Here is a 16,886-nt window from a genome sequence, read left to right as displayed (position 1 = left end):
ATAACCATGATTTGCCGGACTCTTAGTTCAAAACAAACCTTTAATGAAGAAACCGTAATACAGTACATGACCCAGACGACACGTCATCATCACACTGAGAATAAGGTCAGTTCCCTTTGTGAGATCAAGGCAGAAGCTGTAAACTCGCGACACCTGTGATGCAGCACTGTTCAGAACCCTGTTAGTGTGTAAATACCTTCACACACACACTCAGCCGCAAGCACTCCCACCCGAGACCACCGTCACCTGGTTCAAACCTACAGAACCCCGGAGAGACTAGAGATTGACGAGCTGCAAGGCAGAACCTGTTCCCTCACTGGTTCTGTAGCCTCAAGGTTCCCTTAATTTGTTTATTCTCAATTCAATTGAGAAAAAGTGTCTTGCAACCTCAAAATGGCTTCTATAACTACATGAAGGAACAATGTAGCCACCAGATCAGCAGATTGAGGGAACAACGTACACGTGGCCTCCAAATTATTACACTGAGGGAATGAGTTATATTTCACAGCTACATGAGGGGTTTTTGACAAATTGTTAAATTTATGAAACAATTTACATTTTGAGGCCTCAAAAAAGTAAAAAGTCAAATTTTGTGACCAAAAATGGCTGAACTGAGCAACTATGTTTTGGTCACAGAGTATTTTGTTGTCTCCCTCTGCGGGCCCCCCAGGGCTCTGTAGAACTTGTGCACCCCCTCCTCTGACCCGGAGTGACCCTTGTGGTCACTGAGGATAAACCAACAGGTTTCAAAGTGATTCATGCATAGATCTGTTAGCAAGTTCAAGGAGTTCCTACCCAGGCCAGGTCAGGCTGACCTACCCTGGTCCTCGAGAAGGGGGACGAGGGTACAAACCAATACCATGGGGGGGGGTTTGCACTTGTTACTTGTTCTTCTAGTTTGTTGTTAAATGTCAATTTAGCAGAATATGTGCCGAAACAGCTGCAGGAAATTCATGAAATGTTGCTATTATAATGCAGTAATTACCTGGTAATACAAAACAGATCTAACCTGCATTGTCTATAAAAAGCAAAATTTAAAATTAAATAAAATCCATAAAGCAACACTGACACAATATAGTGTTTAAATTTTAAAATACTGTTATTAAAACCGAGCATTTGTACTTGCTTTTGAAATAGTGTTTGCGAGATGAACGGCTGAAAATAATCTGTTACCGTGGCAACAGCGTGACTATATGTCTTAATAACATGCAAGTACAGGCTCAACATTAAAGAAGAGGTGAAATTCAGGTTCGACAACGTTTTTGATGCAGCACCAATAAATTCTGGAGAGACGATCCACCAATAATGTAGCTTATGAAACTGAACGTAACAGATATCAAGAGCTGTGCTGAGGAAAAAAAGAAAAGAAAAAAGTCTTGAGAACATTACTGTGTAAAACTCCAACCAATGAGAGCTCAGTGCAACACAGCTTTGCACCGCCATGGCTGTCCAGGCTGGTCGAACAATACCGCGAGCAAGTCATGATCCCTTTGAATGTTACCTGAACTTCTTACCCAGACAAAAACCGAGTCATCAAGCTGCACCAGATGCTCCTGAACGGGGCTTCCAGGCGGCGTTTATGGCACGCTTCGATACAATATGGTGCAATATAACATGATATGTGTGTTGTAGTGTTAATCATCGGTCCAGCGCAGCCCCGTCTCACGCTGGAATCCTCCTCTTCCTCCTGAAGCAACAGCTGCTTCCAGGTCAATCTGGTCATTGACACGGTGTGACAGAGTCAACTGTGACCACCAGTCACGTTCGTGCCAATGTCCCCCACGTCTTTTACATCATCTGCAGAGTTCAGCAGCCATCTTTTGTAAGTAAAAAAAAAAAAAAAAAAGTAAAAATAATAATTCAAAAATAAAGGAACAATAAACCAGTAAGGACAAGCTGTTGTGCCACCGCATGGGTGGTGCAGGTAGTCAGGCTGTCGACGGTGGAGGAGGGGCTATCTCAGTCCAGCCCTGGAGGTCATCCACTCCAGCCCCTGGCACAGGCTGCAACAACAAGGAGGAGGACGTGTCAGCGGAAACAAGATGCTCTCTGCACATCCATATGTCAGACAGTGACATCCGGTGGTTGGTAAGAGTCATAGCAACCTGTCCAGTCATGCGTTCACTTCATCTACACCCGCCAGGAAGCTTTAACGACATCATTTTAACTACAGCTATTACTACTGACACACACTACTGATAGATTCCATCCACAGTAAATACATCAAAGCCTTTCAAAACAACTATGCAACAAAGAACTGTTGAGCCTCACGAGATTCTGCTGATTGATCAGATTCTGGCAAAAACACTCCCTCTACAGATGTGATACAGATGTGAACTTTTCTGTCATAACTCAGTTTGCATGTAAAGGCTGGGATGATTGATGGTTGATGACCGAATAATGGTTTTCGTGTTACTCTGCCGATGTTCCCCATGGGGAATGTGGTATTCATTATAACCTACTTAAAGATAATACATTAAAACACCTCAACGTCTCCTTGCCAGCCGGGTGGAGTCTGAATTACAAGGTGCACGCAAACTTTTTGAGAAATACACACATTCGCCGTCTTCTCCAGAGCCAGACACGAAGGCAGACACCCTCCTCTCCTCTGCGTGTGCATCAGGGAGCCGAGGCCCACAGAGAACGGCTGGTTAGCTTAGCACAATGAATGGTAGTGGGTGGAGATGTTAGCATACCTTCGTCGAGGTCAAACGGATGAGGTTGAGGATCTTGGTTTGTCATGTAATCGTCCTCATCCTCTCTTACAACTCATAACAGTCACCCTTCTAGTCATCAACAAATGTTTTGTTTCGTCGGATAAAGCTTTAAAGCACCGTGTCAAATCATAATATTGTTATTTCACAATGAATATTATATTAATAAGATGAAGACCATTGTGAAGAAAAGTGTATTTGACAACTGTGACGGATGTATGCTAACACTTCCTAATCACCACCATTCATAGTGCTAAGCTAACTAACCAGACTGTGTGGCTCCCTGACACACTCACAGAGAAGAGTATTGATCTTCAAGTCAGGCTCTGGCGGAGACAGCAAAATAAGAGCACCCCCCCCCCCAAAAAAATCTTGTTGGCTTCCTTATAAGTTTACTGCTTGAACTGATGTTAAGTTCAGAATCAAAAGCATCAGGACATCTCAGTCTTACCCCTCTCCTGTGAGTGCGCAGCAGGACTGGATGTGCCAGGGGTGGTCCTTGATGGAGCTCAGGGTGAGGTATTTGGAGATCTCAGCTGCAGACATACAGTCCTTCATATCCTGCTTATTGGCAAATATCAACACAGCTGCTTTCCTCAGGTCCTGAGAACGGAGGAGAGGAGGATCAAGCACAACCCTGAAGCATGGTGGGAAAATCAGCGCCCAATCAAAACAGTTAGTTCAGAGTGGTCCGTGTCCTGACGGCGTCACGGCAACATGTGTGGAGTTTTACCTCGTGAGCCAACATCCTGTAGAGCTCCTCTTTAGAGATGGCCAGCCTCTCTCTGTCTGTGCTGTCCACCACCAGAATGACAAACTGTAATAAAGCAGGAGGCAAAAATCACACCCAGCTCCCACTTTACAAAGGACAGTTAACAGTGGGTGGCTAATTCTGGGCCCGAGGCCTCACAAAGGCTTCTGGAGACTGCTATGCTAATAGCCCCAGCTGAATGAGGGACAGAGACAATGGATGACAAAAGACCAAGCGCACGTTCATTTTGGTAGAGATGTGAGAGACTCTCATCAAACCAGGACAACGAGCCGGTGGAAGCACAGCTGTCACACAAGTCCATGTGTTAGCATGTCTGACAGAGCTGCTGCAACACAAGTCCATGTGTTAGCATGTCTGGAAGAGCTGCTGCAACACCAGTCCACGTATTAGCATGTCTGACAGAGCTGCTGCAACACCAGTCCACGTGTTAGCATGTCTGGCAGAGCTGCTGCAACACCAGTCCACGTGTTAGCATGTCTGACAGAGCTCCAGTACTTTAGCACTGTGGGACGACCACCAACCACTGATGTGGTTACTCTTTATCTGTCCGTCAACAGCAGGATCGCCAAAAAACGCCGTGTCTTCATTAAACTTGCTGCAGTTGTGCACATGGATTCGTTACAATCTCAGGCAAATCCAGGAATTTTTATTTAGCGTTCAGCCTCAGTGCCCCCGTATGGTTTTCAGCCATAAACAACCACTTTAATGCTTTGAATGCAATGATGCTGGAACATTTTAATAGTACAGATAAGTGTCACACACTGTCCAGCTCTCAGGGCTGAGAATCCTTTCCACTGATATCTTTGACACCGATTCGTCTGTTTCAGAACCCATTTTAGTTTCTCCAAATGTGGCTTAACTTCATTTGTCTGTTTCAACTCTCGTTCGTAGTTTGTTTCAGCATGTCGACTGTCCTTCACTCACAACAGTTTTATATAACAAAAAAACTGCTACTTCGGAGAGCTACATGACAAAGCATCTTTTGATTCTCAACTGCATTGAAACATTATGATCAGTGCCATAAAAGTTGTACTACCAACTCTGGCTGCCCTTATATTCTAATTTCATCACATATTTATCAGTTTCAGTGTTTTAGAATCGTCTGAAAATAAATCAGGAGAAAAAGAAACCTGTAGCTGAGACCCCTGGGTAGCTGTTTTGTTTGACCACCATTTAAAAAGGTTCACAAATACTCCATTCGTGCTCTATGGTTTAATCATTAAAAATCCCTCCACTGTTGGTAGAACATGCATTTACTGATGCTGAGTGAATTTCTCACAGGAAGCAATCCCATTTGTTAGGTTTATTTGTTTAGCTTCTGCTGTACGTAAACGTCAGCAGTGACGTGCGCTCTCACTACGCCGCAGTGGTGGAATCAGATCCTGTGTAAACAACAGCATCCCTGTATTTACTTGTGGCCGGTTTGAATACTCAACAGGGGCTTAAACCCATGCTGAATATCAGATGATGTGCACATGGTGTTTGTAGAAGGAGCAAATGGGTGGAAAACTACTGCAAATGTGTCTGTTGATGCATTAAAGTCAAGTTTGGGGTTTCCAGAAGCCTCATCTGCCCGTTTTGACGCTTCTTTTATTCTCCTTTCCTTCTCTGAAAACCTGCACAAGCTGACCCTCGCTCACTTTTCAGACAGGCCCCTTTGTTGGAAGCCTGACCTCTGACTTGGGCGGCCCCAACTGCCGTCTGTGCTCTGAACAAACACACCAGCTGCCAGGCTCAGGAAGAAAACCACCACCGCTGCTGCTGCTGCTCAGTAACATCTGCTAGGAGAAGCAAAGAGTAACAGGAGTTCTCTCACCTCTGTATTAGAGTAGTAGGTGTTCCAGGAGGAGCGGAGGGACTCCTGCCCTCCGATATCCCACATTAGGAAGTGCGTGTTCTTCACCACTATTTCTTCAACATTGCTTCCGATGGTGGGAGATGTGTGGACCACCTCGTTCATCAGACTTGAGCAAACAGAGAATCAAAGAGTCAATTCTTGTTCGGATCAACACTCGTGGAGTTTCAAGCTGTAGAACTACTTACAACTGGTAGAGTATAGTGGTTTTTCCTGCGTTGTCAAGTCCCACAATTATCACTTTGTGCTCTGCAAAACAAATGTAGCTCATTAACCCTGATACTGAAGATAAACAGCTGAGAGCACCTGCTGACTCCCTATAAGAACTGGCCAACTTCTAGCGAGCTTAACGCAATCGATGTTAGTGGCACTGGCTGGTCTCCGAGGGTCTCAGCTACCTCCTGCACAGGCAGAAGAGATAAAGGGGATTTTTATTCCTCTGGTTCAGGGCGAGAGGACAAGTAAACGTATCTTCCAAAAAGTAGCCTTTAAGTCATGAGCTCTCATCACGCTGCACAACATGTGGTTGGGTGGTTGGGTTCCAGAACATTCCTGCTATTCACTGCAGCCTATTCATAATAATAAAAATGGTGACATTATGTCCTTCCTCAAAACTTCCTGACCTCATTATCCATGTATAGTTGGAACTATAGGGACTTCTGGCCATTCATGAATGCTGAGCACAGCTGGCGGCGGTCAGGCAGGCCAACAGGACAGGCTCAAGACAGAATCCCAGCTGACACATAGACGCTAGGACTTCCCTCTTTACTGTCCTGACTCCTCTGCCCGTCTGGTTGTCGGGGAGGAAGGAAGTCTGGTCAGAGGGCTCCTCATTCAGACCGTGTCGGTGCACCACACTGACATTTGGAGGGTGTTGCGTGTCTATTGCTTCCGAAAAAGCAGCTTCCCCGCCATGATCCTAAATTGCTACACAGAATGTGGTCGTGGTTTCATTCAGCTTTCATCATGGCCAAATTTCAAAATAAGGCTCTTCATTGGCAAACACGTGATTTTATTTTTTTGTTTTAAAGGAAAGAAGACAAGGAAAGGAGTGTTTTTACAGCAAGTCTTATGTGGCTTTTGCATCAGACTGCTTTGAAGTGAGTTATGCTCATGTTGAGAGGAAGATCAGCAGAGCTGGCAATTTACCTTCATTTAATTCCATTACAACATTGGCCTCTAACCTGCTCATTTACTTTTAAACTTGAATTATATTGCGCCAAGTCCCCTCAATATGACCTAAATAATTGTCATTTTGACGGCAATCACACAGGCCTAGACATATATAACGCAAAATAATGATTAATTGGATCAAATTGTCCGAAATACCTCATTTGATGCACCGTTTTCCCCAGTAGACGCATGTAGGATCAAGGCAACACGTCTCACACTCCCCCAGAAGCACAGTACAATGGCACAACAGTGGATCTGATTACTATTCTAGTGATCTAATTACAATGTGCTGATTACATGCAATTAGCTACTAATCTGTATCAAAACAATTTCACTCACTCGCCTGTAATCTTGTTAAGCGAGTGGAGACGATGGAAATAGACCACAGGGACCAAACAAGCGGCTCCCGATCGATACAAGATTCTTCGCGACCAATGTAGATACCGACATTAGAAAGCAAGACAATTCCAACAGTGATAAATCCTGCCCGTAAATGTCTCTTTTTTATTATTTGGTGGCAATGATACCTAAGATACGGTTAGATGTGGTTGTCAAACATTTGCAAAGAGGATGAAACAAAGGCAGGATAAATGAATATTTAAAATCATGGACGTTCGCACTGGGAACAGTGACGTTGCATACTGAAGTAGCTAAAACTTTATACACACACACACAAATATGTTCTTGCAGTAACCCTCGAAAGTAGTTCTCCTAACTTAATGGTAGTTATTCATCCCAAGCAACTATTTTCTGAGTTATGTTGAGTAAATTAAAAATGTAGAATGAAAAAGAAGGTCAAAACTGGCACATGTAGGATGATAAATATACAGCAAACGCCGGTATATCAGCCTGACTGGAATGAGTAAAGTGGGACTAACACAAGTTCCTGCACACACGAGAGTTGATTCAAATCACCACACACCTCTGACCCTGACCTCAGCCCCAGACGTCTTTTCAACCCTTAAAATATATAAAATAAAAAACACACCGATCTTCTAAAGCGTCTGACCACCAGACGTCACAACAAGCCTGTCAGTGAGTCCCTCTGCATAAGAACTACTTCTATCCATACTGCTACACACACGGTTTTCTAGGTGCCCTTGAGGGACTGAAGTAAGTGCTGAGGCTGCAGAAAGACGGCATCTGGACGGTAGTATTTACATTTAACAGCTCTGCGGAAAGTCAAGGAAAACTTGTGTGTCCGTAAAGAGGACTGACAACTCGATGACGAGGAGGATTAACTCGCTCCGACTTCACGCCGAGTAACAGAACAACACACATAATTGCTTATCGGTTTTTTTTCTCCATCTTTACTTTTCTAGCAAGCAAGTCGAGACAAGAGAGGAGCCTCAGAACCGAGGTCACGCTTCCGATACGAGGCTCGAGAGCCTTCTCATCTGTTGTAACGCCTCGAGCTGCTCACTTTCATGCTAACGGGCTAACGTTATCCTCGGTAGAGGAGCGAGCGAGCGATTAGAGAGACGCAAAGATAAAACTATTTTTTTTTTAAATGTCACTGACACCCACCTTGGTTACAAAAGAAGCTCCACAGTTTGGCGAATATGAGGCCCATTGTTGAAGTTGGTGCGAATGTCCGTCGGTCCGTCCGTCCGTCGGTAGAGAGGTAGCAGCAGCAGCAGCAGCAGCAGCGGGCTCCGCCGCTCTCGTGGCTGCTGGCTGGCGGCGGCGGCTAGCTAACTGGAGGATCTCTGATCCGCAAAACACCTCGCCGGCCGTCTCAACGCGGACTCCATGCGCCCCGGTAACATCTAAGAGCGCGTCTAACACGAGGACAAAACCCGGTTTGGGGACACAAGACTTCTTCTGGAGTGTCTCCGGTGTCGGTGAAGCCTCCACAGACCGTGTGGACCTGTTTCTCTCTGCGGCAGCTGCGTCTCTCTGCTGCTGGCAGCGGCTTGATGAGGAATGTAGTCCCAACTATTCCGTTACCTTCCGGTGACGTGCTGACGTCACGACGTACGGCGTGGGGGTTAGCGTTTTATTAAACAAAAAGCTAAAATTTCAGCAAAAATAAATCAATTAATAGCAAATTGTGCATGCACACCAAGTAGAAATTTAGTGGAAAATAATAGAGTAAATAATATTTCATGTCAACTTATTTTGTTTCTTTAATAATCTGAATATCATTATATTGCGTTTGGATGCACTTTTTTATTTTTATCCTGTTGCATCTAAAATGGAAAAACTGTATTTTTGAATGCTTGAAAAAAGTTATCAGAAAAAAATAGGCCCCAGTGCATTCATGTGCCAAACATCAACGTTGGTCATAATCTCAAACATGTACAAGGTCTGCTCAAAGAAGAAATGTACTTCCTTCCTTTTCTTTCTTTCTTTCTTTTTTTTTTTTTTACTTTGATACCTTTAAGAGGTCACTTTATGACTGAATATCATTATGTCAGTTCGACTGAAGTAAACCTGTGCTGAGGAAATTATCCTTACCACTTACTTTTTTGCAGACGCTATCGCTGGAACAGGTGTCTTCGGTTTTGAGAGATTATGGTGGTGATGATGATGACGATGATGAAGATGATGACCTCTGTGCCTGTGCTGTCGCGGTCTCTGATTTAGCGCGTAACAAAAACCCCATACGCGTTGATAGTGTCGTGTGACCAAACGCGTTGTGACGTGTACGGAAGTTGTAGTGCTAGGACATGCCGAAACATCCGCGGTCGATGCCTGCACAAGCGTGAGTACAAAAACTCAGGCAAATAGCGCTGTATTTTGGAAGTGAGTGGTAGTTTATAGCTGTCAGGGAGTTGTTACTCCTGTTCGTCTGAGGCGGGTGAGTTGAATGACGTCAACTCATCAGATTACCGTACTGACTTGCAATGAACGGTTATCAGATTTTATTTCCTGCTGGTTGCAGTCGTGTCATCGTGACGTTGATTTGTTTCGTGTCGTTGGCAGGACTTTTTGTTGTCGTGCAGGCTGAAGAGCGGAAACATGTCGATTTTCCCCAGAATTTCTTTGAAGCCAGAGGTCACCGATTACCTGAGGAACGTCTTCCTAAACAACGAGGTGGGAACTGACGTGTTGCTCCCAGTTGAAATGACAAACGTCTTTATTTTCAGTGGAAGCGATCAACTGATTTACTGACCACAACCACGTTAACAACGTTGTCACCCTTCAACATTTAACAACAAGTATTTCATGTCTGAAGTTGTTACAACTGACTTGGACCCATCAAATACATTCCAGAAAAAAACTTGAAAGTATAATATTCCTATAACTTTTGGAAATGCCATTAGATGTTTTTTTTTTTTTTATTCATGTCATATTTTTACAGGATTTTCAATTTTTCCAATCACGAGGTGACTTCCTGAAAGCCAAATAAAAATCCATCAAGCCACACAGGAGATATTAAAGATAAAACGAAACAAAAAATATGGTGATTCAATATTTGTAATTAATTTTTATACACCGCTTCATTTAGGTAACAATCTTATTGCTTGGTTTATTTATTGAGTAAATTTATCACCAAATAAAATCTTTTAAAACCCGTTTGAACCTTCAAACACATCAATGTGTAATTGTGGAAAAATCTCACCTTGTGATCAAATGTTTGAAAATTATTTAATATTTAGATGTTTGTTTCGGTTGCATTTGCTGAAGCTAGAAAGCTGGACCGGTTTCAAAGTGGGATGTAATTGATTAAAATGTATTAACAAGCTTATAAAACCAGTTTGTATCCAGGAAGCTTTCTAATGATTCAGCTTCCTGATTTCTTCGGGGCACAGTTGTTGTCTGCCGTCAGCGGTCAGGAGGCCGAACGTCGTTTCCAGAAGCTTCTGCTGTGCCTGTCACACCCGCCGTCCTACACTTGCGTGCGCGTCAGCACTCATCTGGCTCCCGTGGAGCAGATCAGACACAAGTTGGGAGAAGAGCTGAAGAGGGTGAGTTTTCCTCTCGTAGCAGGACTGAAGCAGGGGGGGGGGGGGGGTGTTGTCAGCGGCTCGTACAGAAGTGTGGTGTTGTTGTTGTTGTCGTCCAAGCAGCAGCTGTGCAGCTCATCAGCAGAGGACGTCTCCGTTCAGATCGTTCCGCACCCGAGTGTTCCAGATGTTCTGCTGCTTCCCGTCGAGGGCCCGAGGTATGACAGGAATGCCCCGATAACATCAGACAAATGCGATTGTGCTGCGTGAAAACATCAACCCCGCCAGCATAGCTGAGACGTGAACAAACATCACGCCAAGAGACTATACACATGGCAGTTATGAGAAAATAGATGAAGTATCAAGGACAAGAAAAGTGAAATCTGAATCGACTAAGACGACGACAAGAAGATGGTTAAGATGTAAAGGCAATAAGCAGAAAAATGGAAGGTGCAAATAAATATTTGCTGTTTTAAATGACAGCAATCCAATAAAATCCTGCCAAAAGTAGATTAGAGTTGTAAAAATGATGAGGAAAAAGAGGATGAAATGATAAAACCAGGCCCTGGTTTACCGTGAAGAATATCAGTATCTTCAGCTCTTGTTTCAGCTCCGTCCTTCCTGCCGGAGTGTTTTTAATCCAGGACAAAATTCCTGAATGTGTGGTTCACTGTTCTGGAGTGTGTGAGAGCTGAGTGGACGCCTGTCTCTTCTTTGTCCTGTCAGACCTGTGAAGCAGCTCAGCTCAGAGCTGGTGGTCGGTGCTCAGTGCGCCGGCGCCGTCCTGAGAGGCGCTCACGTGTTCGCCCCGGGGATCGTCTCCTGCCCAAAGTGTAAGAGAGTCAAATATTATCACAGCGAATGAAAGAACTGTGGCAACTCACCTCCATCAAATCAAACCGCAGACATGAAGGTGGGAGATGTGGTGTCGGTTTTCTCTGACTTGGAAGGAAAGTGCACCCGTGGAGCTTTTAGCTTCCAGGGGAAGAAGGCGTTTGTGGGAAATGGAGTTGCGGAAAAGGACCGTTCCGCCATCTTCTGTGCAGGTGAACCAGCCAGGTAGATTCGGTTTTCTTCTTCAAACAATATCGGATTTTTTTCCGAGGATAAAACAAGATGATCTAATCAGATGAAGACTCCATTCTGCATCGTTTTTATCTTAATCTCTGCAAAATGAGGAAAAACGAGTTCCTCATTTCGGTCAGAGTCACTGACGGTCCCTTTAAATCAGTCTATAACTGTGCGATGATCTGCTAATTCTCAGATTGATAGATTTGAATGGGAACACAAAGTTATGCTGCTGTAAAGTGACGTGACGAGACAACACTTCAACGCCTTGTTGCAGAGATATTTACTTAGGTTAGCGTGCTAACTCGCTAGCTGAAGTCTGTCAGTCTTGAAATACCACTTTCAGCCTCAAGAGGTGATAGTGAGTCGCTGTGGTGTTGTAGTTGGAGTCCATGGTTTTGCTCTGCCTACAGCTGGGAGGGTTTATTTAGTATATATGGAGCCAGTCGGGTTTTTTTTACTAAAACGCGATGATTTGCTGCCCCCTGTTTGTTTGAAATGTGATGGAATTTGCTGATTTAATTAAATTAAACTAATTTAATTTAATTAAACTCCAACTCCATCCAGAGGTGTCGGAGTCCGTATGATCGAGCCTCTTTACCGGAGTCCCTCCTTTGATGGTGTTCTACCCGACCTGGTCTTCCTACAGGTGGGGATCTGTTTTACCTTCAGGAATATTGTCTTTGATTAAATGAGCAAGTAAACTCGGTTTGTGATCGTGTGGGAATTTCCTGTCTCCAGAACCTTCCCTCTGTGGTGGTGGGTCACGTGCTGGGGCCTCGTCCCGGAGAGCGTATCCTGGATATGTGCGCCGCTCCGGGAGGAAAAACCTGCCACATCGCCACTCTCATGGGAGATCAGGTACGCTTAGGTGGCACCAAGGGCCCCTCCCATCACATGACACCGCCATGTCCACCTGTTACCTTTTGGGCCAGTAAATTATAGCAGAATTAGCTATTAGCAGTTTTTTCTTGTCCCTTCTGGGCTCCTGTCCATGGAGGACTCTGAGGAAGAGGACCCAGGGCTCATTTTAAGCTCAGCGAAAACAGACCATTTGTAGTTTGAGGAGATTTTACACTTATGAGAACATATTTACGATTATTGTGTATATTCCATATTTGCCCCCAAAAAAACCAAACTTTAATTCATTCACCACTTTAAATGTAATGTAATAATAACTAATCAAATAATAACCAATAAAATGCAAAAGTGCTGCAACAATTGAAATCTACTGGAAATTCTAATAATAATTCACTTCATTTCTGAAAATTAAAAAGGGTTTTGACATTTTCACGGTGTTGATTTTGATGTTTTATTGTATTCGAATAAAGGCCTTTTATGCTCAACAACAAAGTGAAGTAAAGCCCCCCCCCCCCAAAAAAAAGGAGAGATATTTTATTGTATGACATCACAGGGAAGGTTAATGATGACTCATTTCTAAGCAGCTTATTAGAACATGTCATTAAACTGAGCCCTTTGTCAAAATATTTCTTAAATGTTTCATTCAGTTTGCTTCAGGAGGGCCAAAACTAAAGCTGATTGTGAACTTTGGGCTAAAAACAAATAGATTTTTTTTTTTGGGATGTCTTTAGTCATGTTTTGTGTCTGCCTGTCCAAAAAAACTCTAATTCAAATATTAAGCCCCTAATTAAAAAAAAAAAAGTATTTATGATTTTATATTTTGCCTAATTTCATGAGAGAAGGATTTGCTAGTGGGTGGAACGGATCGGTGTTGTCTGTGTGTGCGCCGCAGGGCGAGGTCGTGGCCCTGGACAGGAAGAGAAGTAAGATCCACCTCATCCATCGAAACGCTCAGATGTTGCATTTACGCTGCATTAAAGCGTTTAGTTTCAACAGCACTCAGGCTGCGAGCGATGACCCGGCCCCCGAAACCGAAGGTGAGATCATCACACTGACTATTTATCCACGAGCTCTCCCAGGATACTTGGGTGGATAGTTCAGTTCTTACTCTGTTCCAGGTCCTCCGTTCCCCCCTGAGAGCTTCGACCGGGTCCTGCTGGACGCCCCCTGCAGCGGCCTCGGACAGAGACCCAGCATGGCGTGCTCCTGGAGCCTGAAGGAGATCTGCTCCTACCAGCCGCTGCAGCGCAAGTTATTTCACGCCGTATGTTTCACTTGTCAAGTGTCTTTATGTCACCAGTTTGCTGTTTTGTCGCCTCATACTGACAGTGACTCCTGCTGACCAGCAGGTGGCAGCATGAGGTCAGTTATACTGCTGCCTGCTGGAGAATTTCAAGGAGAGTGAAACTTGCTCTCATCTCTGAGCACAACAGCACAGGAGATTTTCATGCATTTGTTCTTTCATGTTTTAGGACTTTTTAGCCCTCAATTTAGTCTTACAGACAGAAAGCAAAGTTGTTTAAATCCCTCCTTGCTCCTGACATCTACTTTGTACCTCTTGTAACATTAAAGTCTTTACAAGCCTGGGTGACAGTAACAAGAGCGACAAGGAGAGGCATCAGGCCCCCCCCCCCCCCCCCGAGACTAAAACAAGGGCAAAAAAAAAAAAAGCATGTAAGAACATTTTGTAGGAAAGAACATTACATGAATTATGCACTGATGTTGTGATGGAGATAATGTCAGATTATTTAGATGCTTTTTTACATCTTTTTTTTTTCTCTGAATGGATTCGGTGACTCTGACTTTCCATGTATTGTGACGATACAATCAGCAAAGGTCGCTCTCGTGTATGCTTTTGATAATAATGGCAATAATCGCAGCGCAGGGTCCGGCGATCTGTCAGTCACTGCTGAAGAACTTCTTACTTAGATTTTGCATTGAATTAACTGCGACAAACCATCAAAATCATAACAAAGCTGAAGTGACGACATCATAATGCTGATCTGCAGAAAGCATCAGCTCAGGCTTTGTCAAGCAAGAAGACAACATGAACAACTTGTAAAATGCTTGTTTTGTGTTGGAGTTTGGATCGGCTACAGCAAGTTTGACATGGGGACGTTCAGTTGTGTAAAACAACCTTAGATGTCCCAAGTGTGACCTCTGTCCTTTTCAACAAGGCTTCTATACATAAGATCTTTGATTTTTATATTCCCAACTGAATTTGAGGGATCTTCTCTGGCGAATGTGGAATAACAGAAACTCACGTGGTTGAAGGTGGATTTATTTACTAGATTGGACGCAGAGGAGATCCTTCATCGCGGTGACACCTTGTGCTCTATCAGCAGTGTTTCTTGAAGGTTACTCAGTCTGCAGAACGATAAGATGGAAGACGCACGTGTGTGTGTGTGTGTGTGTGTGTGTCAGCGCTTGTATACGACAGACTGGAATTACGTGACAAGTTCATAAAAGCTCTTTATGTATTTATGAAGTGAAGACATAAATCACTCCAGTGTGTTACTGCAGGCGGTGCGGTTGTTGAGGAAAGGCGGCGTCCTGGTGTACAGCACCTGCACGGTGACTCTGGCGGAGAACGAGGAGCAGGTCGCGTGGGCTCTGGACACCTTCCCCTGCCTCACGCTTCAGCCTCAGGTAAGATTCCTCACGCCCGCCTCCAGCAGGGATCTAGCGACACCTTCCCAACGCTCTCGTTCTGCAGGAGCCTCACATCGGCGCTGAGGGGATGTTAGGAGCCAGTTTGTCACCTGAGCAGCTCCGCCTCCTCCAGAGGTTCAGCCCTGAGCTGAGCTGGGACCAGATCGACCCCACGGCCCCCCTCTCCCGCAGAGCCAACGGGGATTCTATCGGGTTTTTTATCGCCAAGTTCTTAAAAACCTGACTGCAGGGCCGTGTTTTCCTTCAACACACACACCGTCACCTCACACGGGAACACTCGTGTTTATCTTCCAACACTGTGTGTGCTCTGACGGAGGAGTGTTGACAAAGACACTCACTGGGCTGTTTACAGCATCTGCCTTTTAACAGCTGCTCTATAAAACTGCGGGCCATGTAGGGATAAGCTTTATAAACACCGAGGGCAGAGAGAGAGAGGGAGAGAGAGAGAGAGAGGGAGGGGCACGTGGAGATAGAGTGAATGAGTAGTGGGAAATGCAGCACTGCTAGCGTTGCCATAACAACAGTGACGACACAGCTGTTATGGTGACAGCGTAGAGCAGGAAGTAGCGTGCGGAAAGAGGTCATGAGAGGTATTAACAATTTAGTGTCTTTTAGTAGCAGCGCACACAAGCAAGACGTCTAATTAGCTGCCTGAAAGTTGGAGGGGGCGTTCTGACCGAGGACCCCCCCCCCCCCCCCCCACACACACAGAGTGTTTGCTCCAGTCAAAATATAGTTATACAGTTATTTTAGTTCACACACATTTATTTCCCACACAAATTTGAATGACCTGAAATTCTCTGAAAATTCAACAGAAATCAACAATAAACTTAAATGAAGGACACAAGTCACACGGCTCCATACAACAGAGACACGTGGTAAAGTCAGTAAATATATAAGAGATTTTAAATCAACCTTGAATGGAACACATGCGGTCCAACCCGCTGGTCATTTCCAGGCCAGGAATTTGCCATTTTCACCCTACAGAAGGTTTTTGGTCACAACTGTATGAACCCTTTATTTTATTATTTTTGTATTTGTTGGGAAAAAAAAGAAAAAAATCCTTTTGTATGAATAAAGTTTTGTTTTAAATCTTTGCGTTTGGTTTACATAAAACTCAAAATGTCATTTAGTTTTATTTTCGGGGCAAACTGAATTATGCACGTCCATTAGAGTGATTTATAGATTTGTTCCTGCAGTGTTTACACATCTGGCTCAGCCTCCTGTCAGGCAGCGTTCTGTCCCCCTGGGAAACCACCAGAGTTATCAGTCCGTCCACACATCTGCACAATGAACATTTTCTCTACATTTTCTCCGCTAACTAACAACAGCACTGGCGAGGGTTTTGGTTTCTTTCTTCTTCTTTTTTTCCTGTCTGCTTAACGTGAAAATCCTGACATCAGATCAGCTCCGGAGTGGCAGCCTCTCCGGACGGGAGTGTTTGATTTGTATTTATTTATTTATTTATTTTAAGAAGCGTCTGTGTGGAGAAGACGCTTCCTTTTTTTAGATTCACACCCCTCGGTATTGTCATTCACGTCGATGTTGTCATGACGACTCAGGAGGCAGACCGGTGAGTCTACCTCAATTTTTCAGTAGAGTTTCAGAAAACTATTTATAGACACCGCTTCCCTCCTGCTCCTCCTCCTGTCTGTGTCTTTCTGGGGAGAAAAAAAAACACATCAAATTCTTCTCCACAGCATCAACCCTAAGTCGCCAACTTTTATTCTTTGCATTTGTGCATTATGTACATAAACATGTACACTGTTAAAAAAAAACAAAAACCTGTTGTGCTACAAATGTAGCATAAAAAGGGGAGTTTTTATATTTACAATTGTCAGGCAAAACCAAAGACGGTCGAGGATTGTGGTTGTAAA

The 16,886-nt window shown here is 44.1% G+C and overlaps 2 protein-coding genes across 4 annotated transcripts; one reads left to right on the top strand and one right to left on the bottom strand.

Moving 5' to 3' along the window:
• Positions 1-20: 20 nt before the first annotated feature.
• On the bottom strand, positions 21-9,255 carry arl8 (ADP-ribosylation factor-like 8). Its single transcript, XM_086190902.1, has 7 exons — positions 8,982-9,255; positions 8,042-8,528; positions 5,530-5,590; positions 5,303-5,450; positions 3,448-3,531; positions 3,166-3,317; positions 21-2,003 (listed from the first exon to the last, which is right to left on the bottom strand). Exons 2-7 carry the CDS (start codon positions 8,085-8,087, stop codon positions 1,955-1,957), a joined length of 540 nt encoding a protein of 179 aa, XP_086047028.1. The 5' UTR covers positions 8,088-8,528; positions 8,982-9,255; the 3' UTR covers positions 21-1,954.
• Positions 8,921-16,105, top strand: nsun6 (NOP2/Sun RNA methyltransferase 6). 3 transcript variants are annotated; one of them, XM_086190897.1, is made up of 12 exons: positions 8,921-9,221; positions 9,443-9,553; positions 10,273-10,428; positions 10,528-10,625; positions 11,134-11,240; positions 11,313-11,466; positions 12,043-12,124; positions 12,217-12,336; positions 13,229-13,373; positions 13,455-13,600; positions 14,860-14,985; positions 15,053-16,105. In XM_086190897.1, exons 2-12 carry the CDS (start codon positions 9,479-9,481, stop codon positions 15,230-15,232), a joined length of 1,389 nt encoding a protein of 462 aa, XP_086047023.1. In that variant the 5' UTR covers positions 8,921-9,221; positions 9,443-9,478; the 3' UTR covers positions 15,233-16,105. The 3 variants fall into 3 exon arrangements, with proteins under 3 accessions (XP_086047023.1, XP_086047026.1, XP_086047024.1); XM_086190900.1 differs by having other exon boundaries at positions 8,945-9,221; positions 10,531-10,625; XM_086190898.1 differs by having other exon boundaries at positions 9,186-9,317.
• Positions 16,106-16,886: the final 781 nt, after the last annotated feature.

Source organism: Aulostomus chinensis, chromosome 21 (assembly GCF_037954235.1).
Source record: "Aulostomus chinensis isolate RoL2024-O1b breed Wild chromosome 21, RoL_Achi_v1.0, whole genome shotgun sequence".
NCBI lineage: Eukaryota > Metazoa > Chordata > Actinopteri > Syngnathiformes > Aulostomidae > Aulostomus > Aulostomus chinensis.
This window is presented reverse-complemented; position numbering and strand designations above follow the sequence as displayed.